This window comes from Pezoporus flaviventris, unplaced genomic scaffold (genome assembly GCF_033815535.1).
Source record: "Pezoporus flaviventris isolate CSIRO_AGI_PZ_B2104156 unplaced genomic scaffold, CSIRO_AGI_Pfla_v1 ptg000035l, whole genome shotgun sequence".
Classification (NCBI taxonomy): Eukaryota; Metazoa; Chordata; class Aves; order Psittaciformes; family Psittacidae; genus Pezoporus; species Pezoporus flaviventris.
The window spans coordinates 10,447,662-10,468,785 of NW_026892583.1; the positions used below are offsets into that span (position 1 = coordinate 10,447,662).

General features: G+C 52.6%; 1 protein-coding gene across 9 annotated transcripts in view; it reads right to left on the minus strand.

Moving 5' to 3' along the window:
- NIN (ninein) overlaps positions 1-20,568 on the minus strand; it is a 62,610-nt gene extending 42,042 nt beyond the window's left edge. For 6 of the 9 annotated variants that reach the window (XM_061462495.1, XM_061462486.1, XM_061462492.1 and 3 more), the window contains exons 1-5: positions 20,460-20,568; positions 20,004-20,089; positions 14,519-14,722; positions 8,580-8,661; positions 1,226-1,395 (exon numbers count right to left, since the gene is read on the minus strand). In XM_061462495.1, the coding sequence (XP_061318479.1) occupies positions 1,226-1,395; positions 8,580-8,661; positions 14,519-14,701 (435 nt within the window). In that variant the 5' untranslated portion in view covers positions 14,702-14,722; positions 20,004-20,089; positions 20,460-20,568. Of the gene's footprint in view, positions 1-1,225; positions 1,396-8,579; positions 8,662-14,518; positions 14,723-17,416; positions 17,573-17,605; positions 17,736-20,003; positions 20,090-20,459 lie in introns of those variants that run through there. The other 3 variants (XM_061462489.1, XM_061462488.1, XM_061462487.1) reach the window with 3 other exon arrangements.
- Positions 20,569-21,124: the final 556 nt, after the last annotated feature.

Consider the following 21,124-nt stretch of genomic DNA (forward strand, 5'->3'; position numbering starts at 1 on the left):
GGGTTGTGGGGAGATTAACATTGATTTCAAGGTCAGGGCAACCCATGGGGCCAGCACCAGGAGACAGATGAGGAGCATCCCTGTGGTGGTGAGCAAACATCACTGAGAATAGGGTAAGGAAGCTGGTTCTGGTGGAAAAGCCTTTTTTCTAAAAAAATAAAAATTAAAATAAATATATATATATATATAAAAAGTTTTTAAGCTCAACTGCATAGGAATAACACTGGAAACCTGGAAATTTCTCTGTTACTTCCCCATGCAGCGTTGGGTGCAGTGGCTGCAGAGCCCCCACATCTTTAGGAAAGCACAAGTGAAGCCAGGAGACAGATGAGCAAAGAAAGCATCACAGTTTCCTCCTTCCCAGTGGAAAACTCCCACTGTGCGCTCCTGAACATGCAGCACTAAATCAACAATACTTGGCAAACTGGGACAGGCTGGAATGAGCCCAGTGTCAGAGAAGTGCTGCTGTGGCTGTATGCTAATGCACACCCATCAAGCCCAACCACTCTTCACTTTCCGCTCTTCTGTTCTGAACAAGCGAGAAAAGATTCTGGGCTTGAAAGCACTGGCACAAAGAGACACAAATTTTGATCACGAAACCTGAGAAAAATCTGGATTTTGGAGCAAGCATGGGGGCTGGTGAGAGCCATGCAGCTTTGGTGCAAAAGATTCTTGCTGGGAAAATCAAAAGTAGAAGACTGAAAGAAGCAGCTGGTGGCTCTGCATTTAGGGCACCATCCCAAGGCAGCCGCCTGCTGCAGAGCTCTCTTGCTCACCACCCCTCTTCCCAATCCTCTCTACCCGAGAGCACCAGAGCCATGGCCAGGTTTTTGCAGATGAGATAATAGATGAGGATGTGCTCCTTCTGCTCACTTAGCTCCCAGCCCATACTTCATTAGCCACAGAAGCAGGATCTCAGCCCTCACTTGACCGCTGGTCCACACTGCAGCCAGGAGTGGAGGAAGATCAGTGGCACCAATGCACATCACCGAGTGCCCAGATCCTCCCCAGCTCCCCACAGCAGCCTGCCTGCAGGTGGGACTCTGGGGCTGCAGCAAGGGAGGTGCTGCCGGGCACGGCTGATCCCCGGGGACCGGCAAAGAGGGAGACCATCACCCTTGCTAGGAAGGCCCCAAGGACACCCAAACCACCTCAGGATGGCGTGGGGGGCAGCTATGTCTGGGGATGGCGAGCTCCCACAGCACCCAGGACCCTTTACGCTCACCTCCTCACAGCTGCTGGAGGCGATGTGTGGGGGACATGCTTCCTCGCTCAGCGGTTCAATGACAGTCACCTCAGCAAAGTCTTCCACGGACTCCTGGAACTCCGGCAGGGACCGCCGGCCATAGCGCTTGCCGCCTTTGATGTACTTAGGCTGCGCTTCTGGGGATGAATCTGTGACATTCAGGAACAAAACATTATCAGTAACATGGTTTTTGCTTCCAGGTCACACCACACAGCACTGGCTTGGTTGCAGCACTTTGAGCTCCAAATTTCCACTACCATTGCCCCTGGGCAGGCAACAGTGGCTGCTCCTTTCCCAGGACCACTACCCTCAATACCATCTGGCCTGATGGCTTGGAATGAGTCCTGCTCAATGAAAAGGCTGTCATCAAGTGAAATCAGGGCTCCATCTTCCTCATCCTTTCCCAATTCCCAGATCACGTTTGCTCTGTTCACAGGATGGGGCAAAAGAAACCCAAAAACCCAACCTTGCAAACAGCTTTGGATGGAAAGTCCATTAGGTCTCTCCTCCTTGCACTGATCTTCATTACCGGCAATGGGCAGATTTAATTAGGGACAGCATTGCACTTAGGCAGCTCAAGTCTCCGGATTATGCAGACACCTGGGTGACTGCCGCTGCTTTTGGTGGATTTAAATCACAGCTCGATTAAATGTGTGGCAAGTGGAAGAAAAATTGGGCAAGGTTGGAGGCAAACGCCTCCTGAGGGCCAACACAAGCGGCTAATTCAGGCGACAGCGGGGCAGGTCCCAGCTTGTGCTGTGCAACTAATGCCAACTGCAAGATCTAAATAACCCATTGGAGTCGTCATCTAATTACAGGGGGCTCCGCTCACATTCCCTGGCTCCAGCTTCCCAAATCAAGCTTTTGCCTTTGGGGACTGAATTATCCAGGAGCACTCACTGATAAGGATCAAACCAAAAAATAAATCAGCATGTTTTGGGCTATTTTCAGTGAGAATCATTCAATGTCTGGAGCAGGGGGCAAATTAAAGCGAGGACCAAATTAACCAGGGATTCAATTAGGGAAAGGCTCTCTGCCGCGCTCCGCTTCGGTGTTTGCTAACCCTGCCATCAAAACCCCCCCAGGACTTGATCATCTTTATTTTCTGCCACTTGCAGCACACTGAGGCAGTGGCAAGAGCAGCAGCCTTTTGAAATTTTATTTGCAGAGCACTCTGGTACAAAACAAATGCACAGTGCAATACTTGTAAGGCACAGGGAAGCTGTTCAATCACTGACAAATGGTACACAGAAAGCAGAGAATCTCTGAACCCCCCCCCCGCCCAAATGCCTCCTTGGATAATATTCCTTTAGATATGGAAGAAAGCTTCAAGCTTGTTAGAGGAAAAATATTCTGCAACTTAGCTATGCAATGAATTATAAAATACACAGGCCTAGGAGTCCTTTGATTCCTCCAGCCTTGCACTCCATCCATCCATATTGCAGCTCTAGGGAACAAACCCGGCGGCCTGTGTTTGAACAAGGCCATTTTAACAAGATTTGCTGCAGCTGGGACTCGTACATGAAAGTTGTGTGATGAAGTGTGCCGATAGAAAAATCGCAATGAGGCAGGCTGATTAAGTAAGAGCCCGAGAACAAAAGCAAACCTTATCACTCCTATTAAAGCTTGCCTGGTGGTGAACAATCTCCATCGAGCAGCTCTCTCTGAAATGCTAATGTTTGTGGCTACTCATTCACTCTTTTATTTCCTCCCTGCTGCCATCTCCCTGCCCTTGCAGAAGAGGGCTGGGGCGGGGGGGGGGCTTTGGGTTTTTGAGAAATAGCTTTTCCTCCTCTAGGACAAACACACCTCCTCACCCATCTGTCTTTGGAAAGATGTGGGGGGAAAAGAAACTGTAACTGAGCAATAATGAAGCTATGGTTAAATTTCCTTTTGGGTTCCCCAATGCTCAGAAGGGTTCCCTTTCCAATGCTTCCCACCCTGACAGTGTGGTTTAGCCACTGCTGAAGCTGAAAATCCAGCTTTATGTGGAAATACAGGTGCCTTCAAACCATGCCACCCTACAAGTGCTTTATCAGCAAGCAGAAATGGGAACATCTCCCCCCTTTTCCATTTTAAGCATTTGGAGGCTGGCAACTGACTTCTGTCCCTCTTCTTTGGTCTCAGCACCTGGGTGTGCTTGTTTTTCCTGTGCAATTAAAAAGCTGTGAAGCCTGAGAACATCCCCAGGAGAGAAAGGTGACCCTTCACAGCTTGAAAAGAGCAGAAACTTCACTCCTGCCTTGCAAAGCCAACTTCAAAACAGGCTGTGCCTCAGCCCAGGTACAGACAGAATCCCAGCTCAGACATCCTGAAACCCCATTTCCAGAGCCAGAGTGCTTCTGTTAATACTGCGTTACAGCTCTTTCTCTGCTAGCCCCCATGCACCTTTGTGCTGTTGGCTGGTGGGTACCCAGTGCAGACCAAAGCAATAGCATTACAGGGCCATGGCATCAGATTGGTGTAACAGACAGCAGCCTGCAGCCCCATCCCTGGGAGCACAGACCCATCTCTTTTGCAGAAAACTCCGTGCACCATCATCTCTGGACCAGCTGAGCATGGATACCTCCCATGCATGCAGGATCCTATAAGTCCCTTCACCTTCCCGCTTTTCTAACCCAACCCCCCAGCAAAGCAGCTGATGCTCTTGGTACTCTTGGCATTCCCAGGATTTAGAGAAAGCTGAGCACACATGCCAGCAAATAGCAGCAACCCATATCCCTGAATGCAAAGTTCATCGATGAGCTGAACTGAGTTTCTCATTTCCAGTCAAAAGAGAAAGGAAAGAGCTGCTCAATCCACATGTTCTTTCAAAGGCACACAAACAGAAGGGAGATGCCAAAAAAAATAAAATAAAATCAAAGCTTTCAGTGAGGCAAATGCCCATGAGACAGCCCCGTGTGCTATTTATCCCGAACACTGTCAAATATATCTTGGTATCGAGCTTCAAGGGGAGGCTGCTCTTCCTCAAGCCTGACCTCTGGTACCCCTGTCTGCAACCAGCAGCAAGGAGAGATGCTGCTCCTCCAAGACCCTCTCTATCGTGTGGCTGACAAGGCACCAAGAAAGGGGAAAAAAAGAGAATAAAATAGGAGGAATGCTCCCTCCTTCCTACAGCCCTCGGCAATGCATGGGCTTAGCAAAACACACTCCAGAGCTAATTAGACACTGGGGTCTGATCTGCCCCCCTGAACTGCCCCCGGGCAGGGGTAAGAGCAGAAGCTGCCAAGAGAGCAAGCCTCTCACCTCCCTGACCCCCTGCCCGCTCCTGAAAAACAACACAAACCCAAAGCATTTCACAAGAACTCCCCTGAATTAAGCGCTGCAGACAAAAGCCATCAATTCCCTGGCTTGCTCCCCCCACCCACCTCGACAGTGAAATGCCTCCACGCTTGGAGATTTACACTCGCCTTTCTCTGCTAGATGAGTATTTTCAAAATCCTACTCTCCCCTCAGATGCCTGGGGAGGAGAGGGGGGGGCTCTACTTGATGCCAAATAGCATTTTCCTGGGCCCAGCATCAAAGCCACCAAATGCAGACAAAAGGAGGTTTACGGAGGAAGACCCTCGTCCTGCAAGCCCGTTTAGAGATGAACTTCTTTACTGCTTAAGATCTGGAAGGGAGGGATCCTCCTCACAGCAGCAGCCAGCCTTCCAGTGGGCAAAGCTCATCACAGCTGGGATCTGCTAAATCCTAATCCTCCAAGACACCAGGTACTGTCTGAACTCCTTTTACACTCTGTTTCACACCCTGGGCTCAGCAACTGAGGTGGACAGGAGCAATGGCTGGGCACCACAGCACCGGAGCAATGAATTTTGGCCCAGAGGCAATGCCTAGGTGCCTAGGTCACCCTGTCTGGACAGTGACACTGGTTTTATACCTGTCCGCACCCTGGTCTGCTTGTGGAGCAGGAGCCAGACCTCTGCAGCCACGGGAGCAACCTTTTGCCCGTGGATGGGATTTCTGCAAGAGCATCATCCCCACCAGATACACTTCTGGAGGGCAGTTCTGTTGTCTCCATATGCTGGGAAGACAACAACCCAACAGCCCCTCACGACCGCAGCAAGGATGGCATCAAGCTGCTCTTTAATTTGTCCTTGGTGTTCCTGTAATCCTGCGCTCCACCCTGGTAAACCCTTCCTATCCAGGCTTCCACAGCACACAGAGCTGACTTTATTTGCCTGATTTCCCTCCCCATCACCCACAAAACTGATATTTTTTTTTTCTTTCCAAACCCTTAAATCTATTTTATTGTCCCCAGGCCCTCCTCACTGCTACAGTGGCCCACGGACAAAGAGCATTGGCAGCAGCCGCCCTCAGCCCAGGGCTCGCAGCAGGAGCAGGCTCAGCCCCAGCCCTGAAGCAGCATCTCTCCAGAACATCTAACCCCAGCAATCCAGGCTACCTCTGCACAAGGTGCTGCTGGGGGTGATGGGTCTCCCTGGAAGTCACTAAAACAAACACTAAAACAAACACTATTTTTAGAGCATTCAGGCCTTTTTCTGCTTTTCCCAGTGTTTCTCCCATCTCTCTGCCCAGCCATTCCACTTCCCAGCAGAGCTGGGGTTTGCCTGGCTGGCTGATGCCCAGGTTTGCAGCTGGATCTGTTCCTACACCTCACACCCATGCAGCTGGGTCTGACCCCACATCCTCAAAGGGATGGAACTGATGACAGCAGCGCTGGGAACTCTGCCTGCCTTGGTTTTCAGGGCTGCTTCCCTGTGCCTGCAGCACATCAGGACCAGCCTCCTGGCAGCCGTCCCTTCAGAAAGGGAGTTTAGCTTCTCTGTAAAGAAGAAAACCACCCCAAAACAAATACATCAGCTGCCATCTGCAAGCCTGACTGCTTCTCCCCCCCACCAAACAAGGAAAGCCCCATCAGTCACTTCTGCAGGATCTGCTTTTGCATCCCATGGCAGTTTTGGTTCCGTGTCCCCAGCCTGTGGAACCCACCACGACCCTGGGGGCTGCCCCATCATCCAGAAGTTCCTTGTGCCAAGCCATCCTCCCTGAGCAAGCTTGCACTGCACCCACCGGGACAAGGATGCTTTCCCCTGCTGGGTCCCCTTGCCCATGTCCACAGGCTGTTTGGAAGCCACTGGTTTGGAGATCAAAGACAGAAGCCCTCCACCTGTCCCCAGGGGGCCTTTCGATCACCCAAGTCCCTGGGTAAAACCTCATCAAGGTACAGAGCCACTTCCCTGCAGAGCAAACTGCAGATGCAGCAAACAGCTTTAAGATCTGTGTGCCTTCCCCCCCTCCCCCCCAAATTAAATTTTCATTTAAATGATATGATTTGAAGGTCTTAACTCAATTTTTGCCCAGCCTGGGGCGGGCTGGAACACCAGCGTTTCCACAGTCTCTTGACAGTTTGACACCAACAGCACAAAGCAGCTTGTTCTCCAAATCTCAAGTTTGATCTAAATTAAAAGCAGCAAAGACTTTGGCGTTAACCGACCTGTCAAAACGCATTAAAAATGAATGCCTCCCAGGCCTGCCTGGTGCAGGCTCCCTACCTGCACTGCATGCCCTTTGATTACCTGCCATGCAAGACCCAGCTGATAAACGTGTCCCCAAGGAGGGCTCTCCAGCTCCAATGCAGCCTCTTGCCGGCTGCAATTGTAGCTTCCCCTGCAATAACCCCAAATTTAGCCCTTTCTAGAAGATTTATTTATATTTAAATCAAGCCGGAGCTTCTCAGCCACATGATTCCCCAATAAATGCAGAGCGCTGGATTAGTTCTGGTTCACTGGGGTGCTGGGGCTGCCTCCTGCTCTGCCAGCTCCTCTCTGAGGGGCTGGAAGGGATCACAGCAGACCTCACCTCTTGCCAGGCACCGGTGAGGCTCCCCCCTTGCTCCTGAGCATCTACTGACCTGTGCTGGGAAATTGCATTAAGGGATGCTGGGTGCAAGTGCTGTCATCGCCCACATCCCTCTAAGCATTAAGAGCTTTGGAAATGAGGGGTGGAAAATAAAAGTAATCCATCAATCGCATCTCTTGGGCCCTGCAGTTTTTGCAGCCTATTTAATGGGAAGAGCTGTAATTTTGCTGAGAGGCTGAGCTCTCTAGTGGAGGATGCTCCAGCTGAGACTGATGCTCCAGGAGAGAAAACCTGGAGTTTCCCCTCTCCGTCCTTGCTAAGCTGTCTTTTCCTTTGGGGATTTCACAGCCCTGCTGCTCCAAAGGCAGGATTAGGGATTTACATACAGGTGTGACAGCAGGCAGACTGAAGACCCCCAGCTCCAGATGGAGCCACAGGGGCTCAGTCCTCCACAGCTCCCCAGTGCTTCCAGCTCTGCCAGCCCACATGCACAAACAGGGTGGCACACCAAACCTGTGACCCCCTTTCCTGGTCTAAAAAGGCTACATTTTCAAGGCACATTGAAACAAAGCAAGATAAAAAGCAGGACAGCGAGGAAGAGAAGCAGCCAGTGTTTCTCCAACTAGCCCCAACTTGGTTTGTCAGAGGGCTTGTCTTGTTCAGAACCCTGGGAGAAACAGTCACCTCAGAGTTAACTTGCGACAGGTCTGAGCTCACCCTGCTCATCTCAGACACAAGAAAACAGTATGGACTTTAAAGAAAAATAATGCAAATCAGTGCTAGACAGGGGGAGTATTTCTGCATCGAGCAGCCCATTTCTAGAAGGAAATCTTGTCGAGAGCTTCCCCTTACAACCTTCACAACAAAGAGCAGCACCCAAAACCAGCACAGGTTTCCAGCAAGACACTGCTGTCCCTCAAGACAGATCCCACCAAGCAGCCCCTCAGAGGCATGGCAGGAGCACAGCAGCTACCGCTGGCTCAGGCCTTCTGCTGAGCTGGGGCTTCTGTGCCACATCACATCACCGCAGAGCTGAAGCACTCGAGTGGAGGGCAAGGGGGTGTGCCAGCCCTGGCTGCAAAAAAAGCACCCACAGCAATAAAGTGGCCATTTGGTTGCCTGCCCCTAACTATCTGCTGCAGCTGGAGAGCACCCAAAGCATCCTTGGCCACTGGCAGCGTTATGGGATAGAGAGACCTCAGCACATTTAGCAGCCTTGAGATGTCTTAAGCATCTGAAGTGCCGTTAGGGGTCTGTGCCCAGACATCATGTGCCTCTCCAGGCATTCAGATAATGCTAATGGGATATAAATATCTAATAGCTCAGAAAATGCTTTTGTAGAAGGCTCCACAACAGACCTTAGCTCCATTCTCCCCAGGTCTGGGCATCCAAGCAGAAGAGCCTACCTTAGCACCTAGAAATCACTTTCTCTTCTAAGCCCCTCTGTAACAGCCACCCATGTCTGCTTTGCCAAAGAAAAACAGACTGATTTAGATAATTTAGTATTTACCTGGTTCTTGGAAGTGCTCTTCATTTGACAGGGTTCTGGATAAGATGAGGATAAGTGCTTCTTTAAATTGATCAAAGTGGACCTGTGGGGGAAAAAAAGGAAGAAAGGAAGAAATCGACTGGTGCAGAAAATTAAATATCATGCTAATAATGCATCAGGAAGACAGGCAGCAATGCAAAGCACTCAGCCCACCACACTGAGACAAGAGCATGCCTGAATCTGCCAACCACCTCAGCAAGGGACAAGAGTGCACCTCAGACTTGGGGCCTGGGGAAATGACACACAAAGACACAAACAGCATCTCTGAGCATGTGGAAAAAATGATTGCTATCATAGAATGAGTCAAAGCCACTGCTTTAGTGCATTAGTCGGGTTTTTCTTACAAGCAAGACAATGAAATAATATATCCACAGGACCAGGGAGCATCTCTATTGCTTGGGATGACCTGGCCAGGGCCAGTGGCTCCTACAGCGAGATACCAGTCCTGACCTGGGATGAGCAATTCAGCTGTGGAAATACTCCACTCCCCTAATAAAGCTTCAGAAACCACTTTTTTGAAGTGGATGGCAGTGTCCTTTCCCGGGCAGCCCCAGCCTGGCGCTCCAGCCTGCTGCGGCTCCAAAGGGGCTGGAATAGAAATACCATGTGTGGAGCAAGGCTATGGGAAACATGAGCAGGGATGATCCTACCACTGGGGCTTCCCCCCCCTCCTTTCCCATCTGTGTCTTCCTAGAAAGCCTCCTGCCTCACCACTATGAGCAGTTGCAAAGGGGCTACAGAATCCTCCACAGCTGCGCTGGGGAATGTCAGCAATTCCAGCCGTGGGGGACAGGAACCCAGGGACAGCTGGGGAAGCTATTTGACATGGGTCAGTGGCAAGACAAAGCTGGCTGCTATGATTCCTTTTGGCTAAATAAATCTTGGAGAGAATTTTTACACTGAACAAGAGACTTCACTTAAAGAACCCACCAAGGTTGCCCTTGCTGGCAAAGCTGTTGCTGCGAATCCAGCTTGAGGAGCAGTCAGAGAGAATTCTAATGTTGTGGGGGAGCACATCTCCCAGGCAGGCAGGGGATGACAGCGGACCTGGGGGCTCAGCCATGGGTCCCCATGCAGGGGAGCACCTCACACTGCAGCACATGTGGTGCAAATCATCTCTGTGGTTCAAAATGCACACTCCCCAGGTAATTAAACAGTTAGAAATATATTCAGCAAAGAAACTTGTCAAGGATGCTTTCATCTGAATACTAACTGCTGTCATTCACTTCCAAACACTGGTGTACTTCAAAAGGACATTTTACAGAGATAGGAGAATTTGTCCGATTCAAAAAACTTGACATTTAGACTAAATGAGCATGAATAAAAGATGAGGGTGTTCGAATAACAGGTCCCTCCGCTGGGATCTCCTCAGGAACAGGGACAACAATCACAGGGATAGACACAGCTGGTCCTCAGATGAGTGCTGGCGCTGGGTTTGAATGGGACCTCATGGCAGTAAGAAAATAAGGAATCACTTTGCATCACTTGTGCGAACACACTGTACGAGTACAACCACCTGTGCAGGTGCAGACAGCACCACTGACATGTAACCTGCTCTGCTTAACAAGCCCCATAACTCGTGTTTGCCAAGAAGCACTAAAGGGGAGGAAGGCAGGAGGGGGGCTGAGCCCTCACTGCCACAGCTGCACACAGGACAGATGGCTCCGGCACTGAGGCCATGGAGCAATTTTACCATGACCACAATGTCCAGAGGAGCCTGTGGAAGATTAGGCTACAGGGCAGGAGGTGGCCAACCTCCAGTCCCCCTGCCCATGCCAGTGCCTTGGTCAGCTGCACAGCAGGATTTAAAATGCAAATCGGCAGCAGAGAGATCCAACAGCAGGCACCTGAACAGGCCCAGAGGGTCCCACAGCATCTTCTGAGCAGCAGTGCCCAACTCTGGAGACACAGCCCAAGGTAGCAGAGGGGGTTATTTTCCTTTAGGAAAGTTTCTGGCTTATCCCAACACCAGATGACCAGGTTAGGTGTGTGTGGCGCACATCCGAGGTCAGATGCTGCATGTGTGTACACAGAGCGCTTAGGGAAACACAACTGTTTAAATCAGAGCTGTGCTCAAGTACAAGCCAGGCAAGGCAGCTTGCCTGACAGCAAAGCCACAAACACTACAATGACTCCTATTTTAAAGAAAGCCTCATATGCTTGAAAGCCAGCACACCTCCAGCACCCGTGTGCTGGCAGAGAGTCACACTCCTGCCTGGAGAGCCCATGTCAGGGAGGGTATGGGCACCCTGCAAGGGCAAGGGGCACTTCCAGGGATGTGACAGCCCACAGGGGCAGGCACAAGTAACAGCAACAACCTTTGGGCTTTGCTTAGAGAATATTCCCAGCACAGGGCAGGCGTAACAGCCCTGGGGAGGAGAGCACTACCTGCAGCAGCACTGCACAAAGCACCATCCACTTACGGAAAACAGCCTCAGACACTCAAACCAACCCAAAAACTTGACAAACACAGGACAGAATGCACATACCAGCAAAAACACTGTTGCAGCGTTTGAAGTTTAATAGTATTTTCAATATGCTGGACTAGATTTGGACAAGATTCCAACTTGTGCATCTGTTCACAAGGACCTTGAACAGCAGGCCTGATCCAATCCAGCCCGAATGCAACAGAGCTTGGGAGGCAATGACATGGAACATGTTTGTGCCAACTCAGAGCCATGGATCAGGGACAGGACACAGATACTGGCAAACCCCACAGTGAGACCAGGGTTCTGCACAGTGCTGCAGGCACATTAAGACCCCAGAGAGGAGACTTGTCCCCAAGAACAAGTAAATCAGAATCAAGACTAATACACCAACACAGGCATAGCAAGCTCAGGCCGGCTTCCTCACAGTAATCGGAGACCAGCCAAGCTGCCAGCTACTGAGCAACCCCAGCATCTTTGAGATACCTCGACGCCAGCTTTAAAGCAAGTTTCCTATGAAGCTGTGATTTATTAGCACTAAAAAGAGAGTGTGCATGTGTCAAGCTACCTGCTGCTTCTCACTATTTGTCCCTGGAATGCAAAGCAGCAGTCTGCAACCCCAGACTCTGGGGCAAACCAGCATTGGTGTCTTCTTCAAGCTCCCTCTCCTTGATCTTCAAGCAAAGTCCTTTTCCCAGAGCCCTGTCCGGGCTTGCAAACCCCTTCTAGCAGCAGCAAATGCATGGTTGCAGAGGGAAACGTCAGGTAGAGAAGAAACAGGAACAGGGCAATCTCACAATGCCAGTCTCCTGCCTGGCATACAAAAAGATGCTGCATGTTAGGGGGGCAGCAGAACAGCTGGCTCAGAGGGAGTATATTTGCAAGAGGTCACCAGCCAAAGCATCGAAAGGAGCTTACAAGCAAAGCAAAGCCCCATGCCACAATGTCCTTGCTGCAGGCTTGTTAATGCAACAGCACCAGGGCAGGGTGAAACCTGAACTCCCTGTCCCTGCTTGAGAACGGTCCTTGTGCAGGGTCTGGAGGTGCCCGACTCGCCCCATCCTTGCAAAGCACATAACCACGGTCATCCTGCAGCCCACGAGCACTGTCCCCAAGACACCACTCTGCATTAGCTAATTAATGGGCAAAACCTCTCGGAGGCCAGATGAGAAGGACATGCCTGTGCATATCCTCTCAGTCCTGCAGTAAAGTGTAAGGGGCCAGAGGAAACAGCCTCCCCAAAAAATCTTAGGAATTGCTGTGACTGCATCGCCTCCACATGTAACTGCATGGGGAAAGCAGTCCTGGGATGGTTTGGCTCTGCTGCGAGTCAGGGCAGGATCTGCACACCCCCGCCACAGCTCAGAAATAGCGTGTACCCACTAATCCCCACAGCATCGCACCGAGTGTGCCGGGGATGCAGCCCATCCAGCCCCTCACCAGGATGCTGGCTCAGCTCCCGGTCCAACCGAGCAGCCCCACCACGGAGCATTCATCCCCAGAGCAGAGCCACCGGCACAAAAGCAAGCACGTGGCCCCACCGAGTTGCCCCTCAGCAGACAAAACCGTCCCTCCACTGCCCCCCCTTCCCAGTGCCCTCCTGTAAAACCCAGGCTCTGGAAGTGAAGGCAAACAAAGGCTGCTCCCACCACACAGAGGGACCATCTGCGGCAAGGAGCTGGCAGGGCAGGTGCACGGAGCCTGCACTCAGGGAGCAACATGTTTGCTGCTATTCTCCTGATGAGCTCCCTAGGAAACCCAGAGGATTCGATAGCTATTAAATCAGGCTCGCGCTTAGACATGGGCCATTGCTGCTGCTAACGAGCACAAATGCCAGAGAGATGGGAGGAAGCACAGGAGATGGATTCTTCTGACATGATTCAATTCACAGGCTGTAAACGAGAACCATTCCCAAGACAAAGCAGGGCAACGAAATAAAAATGCTCCTCAGGATGTCTTGTGCCATGGGACAGGTCACAGGGATGGAGCTGGGCAAGCATGACCAGCACTTGGGATGCTTTAGCAGGAGCTTTTTGGTGCCACTGGGCTGAGCATTTACAGCATTTAACCTTGCTTTCCTCCCACTCTGAGCAGGCTACAGGGATGGGCACTGCTGTTTTAGCCCTGACCAGGCATGACAACCACATCCTTACTGCCCTTCCTTCACCTCTAGCCCACTATCCTGCAAGCAGCAAAGCCAGAGAGCAGCATCCGAGCAGTGGAAGCTCAGGATGTCCAAGCAGCACAGAAAGTCTCCAGCGCACAAGTGAGTGCCACACTGCAACTTCAGAGGTCAGAAACCCCTATCTGGATTCATCTGCTCTCCAGCACTCTCACTCTCAGCAGAAGAGCTACTGCTCAAGGACAGGCAAGGAAGAGGAGGCTTTGTTCATTAAAGGAGTTGTTTTGTGAAAGCTGCAGTTTGATAGGAAACTGGAGCTGGGATGGCTGCTTAGCTTATGTCTATCGAGAGCCCCAATTGCCTGCTCTGCGTTTTCTGATATTAGTAAGCAGTGATGGGATTTCAGGATGATTTTGAGGGAAGCATCCAACACTCTCTGAGCACAGTGTGCCAGGAAAGAGATAATGCACGAACACAAGGACATCCATGCTGAACATGGAGATTCCCCCAAGGGCAAGCAGCTTCCTCTCAACAACCTGGCATTTAACTCTATAAAGGTATAACCACAACTGAAAAAGTCACTTTGGAAAGCATGGTGTGCTCACTGGCCACAGCTCCCCTCCTCAGGCTGGTGGGATGCTGCAGCCCTGCAGAAGGAGCCATTGGTCCCCCAAACCCCGCACCAGGTACCATAGACAAAGGTGGCTCAGCCAGCGACTGCCGGTGTTGGACAATAGCCTCTTCTTCTGAGAAATGTGCATGACTGCATGCGGCTCCACCAGTTTAACCACAGCTTAAGTCAAGGTAAATCACAGGCTCAAGTCCTGGCTATACCTCCCCAGCCCTGCAGTTTGTGCAAGCACCCGGTGAGCTGGTTTGGGGAGATGACCTAGGCCAGAAGCAGCACTAACCACTGCCGGGGGCACACACACAATGTTAACAAGCATGTGCTGGGCCCAGCACCAGTGTGAAGGCAGCAGGGACCCAGCACTCAGCCTTGGACACTAGGACAACACACCATGCATCAGCACAATGCCAGCATGCAAGGCTAAACATACAGTGGTTGTTTCTGAGAGTGCAGACTACCTCCAGTCAGGGAAGACACATCAGTGAGCAGTTTCCTTCCCTTTTATCACTAATCCCCCCCTCGGAAGCTGCCCTGTGCCCACCCTGCTGAACAGACCAACAGACACTGCCAGTCCTGCAGCCCCAGAGCCTCAGAGGTGCTGGACATTCACAGGTTACAGATGTTCTGCCTCTTTCCATCACCCTCCCATGCACACAGGAGCAGCTGCCTGCCACTGCCTTGCTCCCAGGCCCCCCATTGTCCCCCACCATCACCCCAGACTTACCCTGCCTAGGAGGTTGTCTTGGAGGAGGGTCTGCTGCAGCGCTGGGGCTACCTCCTCCAGGTGCAGCACATGGCAGAGGTCAGTGAGCTCCTCCTGCCCCAGGGACCCTGTGCCTGTGCTGTCAAAGCTGTCAAAGAGCTCCTTGAGGCGAGCTTCATACTGGTCCTGCTCAGCTTCATCCATCCCATAGCCTGCCACACTCACCTGCAGGGAGAGATGGGGCCAGTTAACATCAATTACGGTGCCCACAGCAGTCTAAAATCCCCAAGGGCTGGTACAGGGACAGCCCAAGAACCTGTTTGTTCACAGCAAGTGAACCTAGTGCTCTACCACTGCTACAGTCTCTTCCATCCCACCAGGTGAAGGCAGGAGTTGCACAGCAGAGAGACCACGGGGACAAGCCTGCAGAGCCACCCCACACTGTCTCAATTAGTGTCTCAGCTAGAGCAGCTGAGGAGCTGCAGGGGAAAATTGCTCCCTTGAGCCCTTCTGGTTCCCAGGTGTCACAGGTGATGCTTTGCCCACCTTAGCGAGAAGATAAACAATAATCCCAGCAGCCACAGCTCACCAGTGGCAGGGAGAAAAGTGTGGGGCTCTCTGCGTGCAGAGGGGAGGGCAAGACACCCCAACTACTGCCTCTGCCCTCATCCCAAACACTTCAAGCAAGCCAGCCACCATATGCACCTCCCTCCATGAACACAAAACACATCCTCGTGCCAAATATGCTCATTTTGATGCTGGCCTGACTTCAGGGAGCCCCAACACACTGTCAGCCCTGTTGATGCCAGTGTGCAGCATCTCTGCTTTCCTCCACAACCCCAGCGTGTCCCCGCTGCATCACTGCCCAGTCCCATGGCACTGCTCTGCTTCAGGCACTTCACATCAAACCCTGTCTGAAAGCAGAGAGCTGTTTGACAGGGGACACTGCTAGGATGGCAGCAAACCCAGCCCCAGAACAGAGCTGAGCGCAGCACAGAGGCAGCTGAAACATACCTGGTCTCCTGCACCAGCAAACAAAGCCAAGGTGGTTTCCTTACCACTTGCCCAAGAGCTTCACCCTCCCCTCCAAGTCAACAATTTCTCATCTCTCTCATCCCATTGCTAACCAGAGCATCATAGCCCCAGGAACTGTTCTGGCAGGGAACAGGGAAGGATATTTCCTGTCTGAAATGAAGGATTCAGCTGGCATCCCATTACCCAGCCTGGCTGCCTGGCTCAATGCAGCAGCAGCATAGCCCAGTGCCATGACACAGCTCTAGCATGCACAGCCACCGCAGCAGACATGCACAGGCACTGCAGCCATCATCGACAGGGCATACCAAGTGGCAATAGGCATTGCAGGGACCCAGTGCCCCAAGGATAGCCCGAGATGTTCAGCCAGCCTCAGACCATCAGGCAAGAGCCAGCCAGGCCTCTGCGTGAGCTTTGTTCTGCCAATGCTGCTGCCGGTCACCTCATCCAGATTTCCCAAAGACGAAGCCCTATCCAAACCCCCTCGATGTCCAGCCCTGCCACCTCCCACTATCCGTCTTAGCATTGCAGGGTGCCTGCAGCTGCCTGTGTCACTGACAGTGCTCACGGACATCCCGGAACAACTGAAGCTGCCCCAACTGCAAGGTGCAGCCTGATTTCACGCCCTGTCCACTACTGCAGCCTCGAGGAACACTGATCTTCTAGAACATCGTGAGCCATCACATCAGCTCACACAAGCACACCATGGCAGGGAGGCAATTAGAAAAGCCTGTCCAATGTGGCTGGATAAGTGGGAAACATCCAGGGTAGCACTGCAGCAGCTGTGTCCTTGATTTTGCCGGCCACAGGAGTAGATGACGGTGCAGAGCAGCACCAGACTCCCGTGCCTGCTGAGGGATGCAGGGCTGGTGCCAAGCAGCATGCAGGGTTCACAGGACAGAAATAGCCCAGCCTGGCTGTCCTTCCTCCCTTGCCAACATGGGCAAGGATGGCAGCATCACAGAACATCTCAAGAGAGTGGACACAATCCCACCCCCATCCCCACATTGCCCCACCTGAGCCCCAAACCCTTGGTGTCCCCTGGTTTATAGCCCTGCCCCAGATGCCACTTGAGCTGCTTTAGCAAAGCACCCAAGCACTGTGGGAAGAGGTGAAGATACAAATGCATTTGCATTCAGCTCAGGGCACAGAGGAGTTGTTGGCACCCAAAACCTCAAGTGCTTGCTAGCAGAAGGAAGGCAACAAACTACTTTCTGTTCTCAAGCCAGCAACCCCATTTCCCACCCACACCCGTGGCTCAGCACACATGGGGCTCCATAGTGTTGCTGGGTACCAGCACCGGGAGAGCTCTGCCCAATCCAGAGCTCACAGCTGATCCTGCAGCAAAGGTGAAACCGACCCATGGAGCTTCCCAGGCATTTATGAGTTACTTCAGAGTCAGCCACCTCCTGCCCACCAGAGACCTCTCTCACCAGTACCTGACCCTACTATCACACTACCAGAACCAGTTCCCCCAGTCAGACAGCACAAAGAGCCTAAATGCCACCTCCCAATATGTCCCCAAGCACCCATGCTGCTGGAACATTGGGATCACCCTGTCTCAGAGCCATACCATCAAGCAGCCCCCAAAACCTACCCTAGATGAGTCCAGATGGGCTGAAGGACCCTGGGACCCCATAAAAGAAAAATACAATCCCCAAAAGAGAAGAGCATCAGGTGCATAGCCCCTGCCTGGGGCAGGGCTGCGCTACCGCCCCGGTGAGGTTTTTGGCCCCGCCAGCCTCACATATCCCCATGGCGAGGGATGGTCGGAGCTCCACACAAGCTCAGTGAGACCCAGCCACCCTCGCGCAGCCCGGGGAGGGGATTCCATACCTTCAACATAACAAGCATCAGAAATAAAGAATGACAACGCTCTTCGCCTACCTGCAGTCAGTCAACAATGGCAAGCTGCTGGCAGCAAGGCGATCCCGCACGCATCCTGCACAACCTCCATCTTAGGAAGCCGGCTCCAGCAGGCAGCCGGCTGCACAAGGTGACCCAAGATGCCTACTCCCAGCTGAATTATTCAGCAGCGCTTTGAGGGGGGGTGAAAGAAAAGCCCAACCCTCCTACCTGATGATCTCACAGGCTGCCTGGCATCACCCAGCAGTCAAAATAATGAGGTCAGCGGCATCAGAGCCCCAGCTCACAGCCACCCTCTGCACCCGCGCACTGGAGCTGCCCTGCAGGGTAGGGGATGGGAGACTGGCAATGGAGAAAGGGCTGGGGGGGAGGGGAGGAGGAGCACAAGAGGCACACAAAGCCCGAATTAAACCCCAGCCTTTCATCTCCACTGCAGATGGGCCAGCAGCTGAGATGCAGAAGGGCAGCGCACACCAGGCAGGATAATAGGGGTGGGCAGCAGCTGAGTGGGGGCTCCCTGGTCTCCACATAGGGCATCACTTTGTTCAGATTTATAGCTGCCCTTCTGTGCCATGTTAAGTCTCCCCAAATGACCGGCTTGAGCAGACAGCACAGGAAGGTGCGGGTTTAGGAGAACTACTTGGAGTCCTTACCACATTATTGTTTATTCCTGTTCTCCCTACAAGTCCCTAAAAGCATAGTGGTCAGGGATGATGAGACGAAGTTTTCACCAGCATTTCTTTTCCTTCCTTCCTTCCTTTAAATCCACCCCCTCCTGAGAGCCAGATAACCTTCACAGCACACAATGTGGGGGCCTGATACAACTGAATTTGCAGCTAAATTTAACTCGGTATAGGCATAAGCAGGAATTACCACTTGGCATATTAAATTCCTGGAATCAATACCAAGCTCGAAGCTTCAGCTTCTGACCGATGAAGACACAGACTGCCTGGTCAATCTATGGCACCAACAAGTAAAAACACCACAATTAGCACAATGTCTTTTTTTTTTTTGGTGCAAAACAGTATTAATGCAAACAGCATTCATGCAAGCTGCTCAATGGCACAAGCTGGGGATTTTAGGGATGCTCTGCCCAAATGCCTTCATGGGCTGCCATCACCAACTGCCCCTCTCCAGGGCTATGGGCTACCCTGCCTCCATCCCAACCAGCCCTCCACAGAAGGCAGTGGCCTGGAGCAAGTAGTCTCCTTCAAGAGACAGCATGGAAAATGCTGCTTTGCTCCTACTTACTTGATTGCCTCAACTCAAATGAGGGCATGGCAAGTAGATGCAGGTAAGTGTCCAACAGAGCAGCATCATGTGGCCACCTTCAAAACACGAACACCCACTCCCCGAGATGTAACTATCTGGTGGCATCCACCCCATGCTGAAGAGCAAGGCCAGGTGTGACCACGTTAAAAGCAACTTGCCTTTCTCCCTGCACTTGAGCCAACAAGGATGATGTGAACGCAACTGGCAAAAAAACAACAGGACCCCAATTTTTAATGGCAGAATTTATGACAAGATGTCCATCAGCCACCAAAATCGGACCCTAAAGCCCTTGATGGAAACTCAGAGCTAAGGTTGTCTCATCTAACTCATTATCTCTTTCCCCTAATGAACCATCTCATCCATGGCAGCTGCAGCAATTCACTCAGTACACATCCAACCCCCCCCCCCCCCCACTGCCTCTGTCAAGGTGATTTCTGAGCTCAGCCCACCCTGCAACACCCATCCACAAAGGGTCACACCAAGAAAGCAAGGAGAAGGGAAAAACAAAACCCAAAAGGGCAATGAAGCACCCAAGTATCAGTAAATCACTTGACAGCACACCCGACTCTTCAAGGGTCACCACTGAAGTCAAACTTTACAGCTGGCGGTTCCTCCTCCCCATTGAGCATAGCCATAATTTTTTGGCACTGGCTGCTTTGCACCTCAATGCCACCTCTCACCGTGCTCCCAAAACACATGCAAACCCTCCAAAGTTGGCAGAGAAAGGAGATTCTGTTAACCAAGCTCCACTCCAGATTAGCAAAGCAGTGATAGCTTATAAAGCACTATCGATTTATGTAAAGAGTTTCAAAAGAAGGCAGTGTTTTGAATATTCACACCACCCTGGTATTTGCATTGTAATAGGGCCTTTCAATCAGCAGCATTCCCCTCCATAAAGAAAAACAATGCGCCCATCTGGTTTGGTTTTCAAACCCGGCTGCAGTAACTGGGGGAGCCTGCGTTCCATAAAGCCCAAGGTAGAGGCACAAAGCCGATAATTTCAGAAGTAAACAAAGCGAGCTGTCAATTTAACCAGTGGTACCTCGCACACCAGGAAGTCAGTGATACAGTAATTCCTGTGGAGCTCAGCCCCGCGCTGGCTCCGGTAAACCCAGTCCATGCTGAATCACGGCGGCAATGCCCATCATACTACAGGGACCGGGCCTTTGCCATAATCCCCGTTTTGGTGAGCATATGGGAAAGACGGGCAGGATAAACACACACACCCCCCCAAACTGACACCCGCTTGTGCGGCAAACCCCGGGTGCACCCTGCTCTGGGGGCTGAGCCCCCCAGGCTGCGGGTTTGGGTTTCATAGCCTCAACCCCATCCTTACCCGGATGCGCCAGAGGTGATGGGGCCCACGGTTTGCGGCCAGACAGCAGATGCTGTCTGCCGCCTTGGTGACAGCGGGGACTTCGCCTACGACAAAACAACTGCTATTACAAATTCCTCCAGCCTCAGCCTGCTGCTTTTCAAACCTGAAGAGAACTGGGCCAGAACCGGCTCCCATTCCCAGCATTTTGGGGCGTTCAGAGCACCCAAATACCACTAAATCATTTGACAGCACACTCAGCTCTTCAAGGGTGGCCATCAAAGCCAGCTGTCCGGGGACAACGGTGCACCGCGAGATAGGGTTCTGCCACCGGTGCTGCTGCCACTACCGGGGCCACGATGATTTTGCCGTGGCTCCCCCACTCCTCAAAACCCCATCACCACATCGCACCCTCTGACTACGGGACCCCCCTCCCTTCCGCAGCACCCCCCAACTGTCCCCTCGCACCCACCTTACCGGGTCTCCCCGGGCCGGGGCCCCGCACACACGGCTGGAAGGGGCGGGCTGCGCCCCAGCACCGCCCGCGGAGGAGGGACCGGCGGCTGCCAGAGCCTCACATCCCCCCCGCCCCAGCTCCGGAGTTCAGCGCACCCCTGTACCGCGGTGCTCCGGTATGTCCCCACCCCCGACGGCGCGGCGCCGTTCCCCTCCCGGGCTCACTCGGCGCAGCTGCCGGCTCGGCGGAGCGTTGCGAAGAGAGCGGAACAGAACGGAATGGAAAAGAGGCGGCGCCGCGTTCAAATGCAGCGGCGCTTATTGGGTCCCGGAGTAGGGGCGGCCCTGGAGCGGGAGCGACCGGCAGCCTTTGTGCAGCGGGGTCCCGCAGGCACCACCCGCTCTCGCCCTGTGGCCGGCACCGGCAGCGCCCCGCGCAGCTGCCAACGGCTGCGTGGGGTCCGCCCCGTGTCTCGCACCGCCGTGGTCCCCGCTGTCCTTCCCCCTGAGTGGCATCACGTTAGTTCTGACCATCTCGCACCCCAGGGGGCATCATCCCGGCTCCCCACTGTTCTGCACCCCTCGGGACATGGCCCTACAGCCCTTCACTACATAAAAAAACCAAACAATGGCGCATCTGGGCTGCCCCATGTCTGAAGGTCATGGCATGATGTCACCCCGCTGTC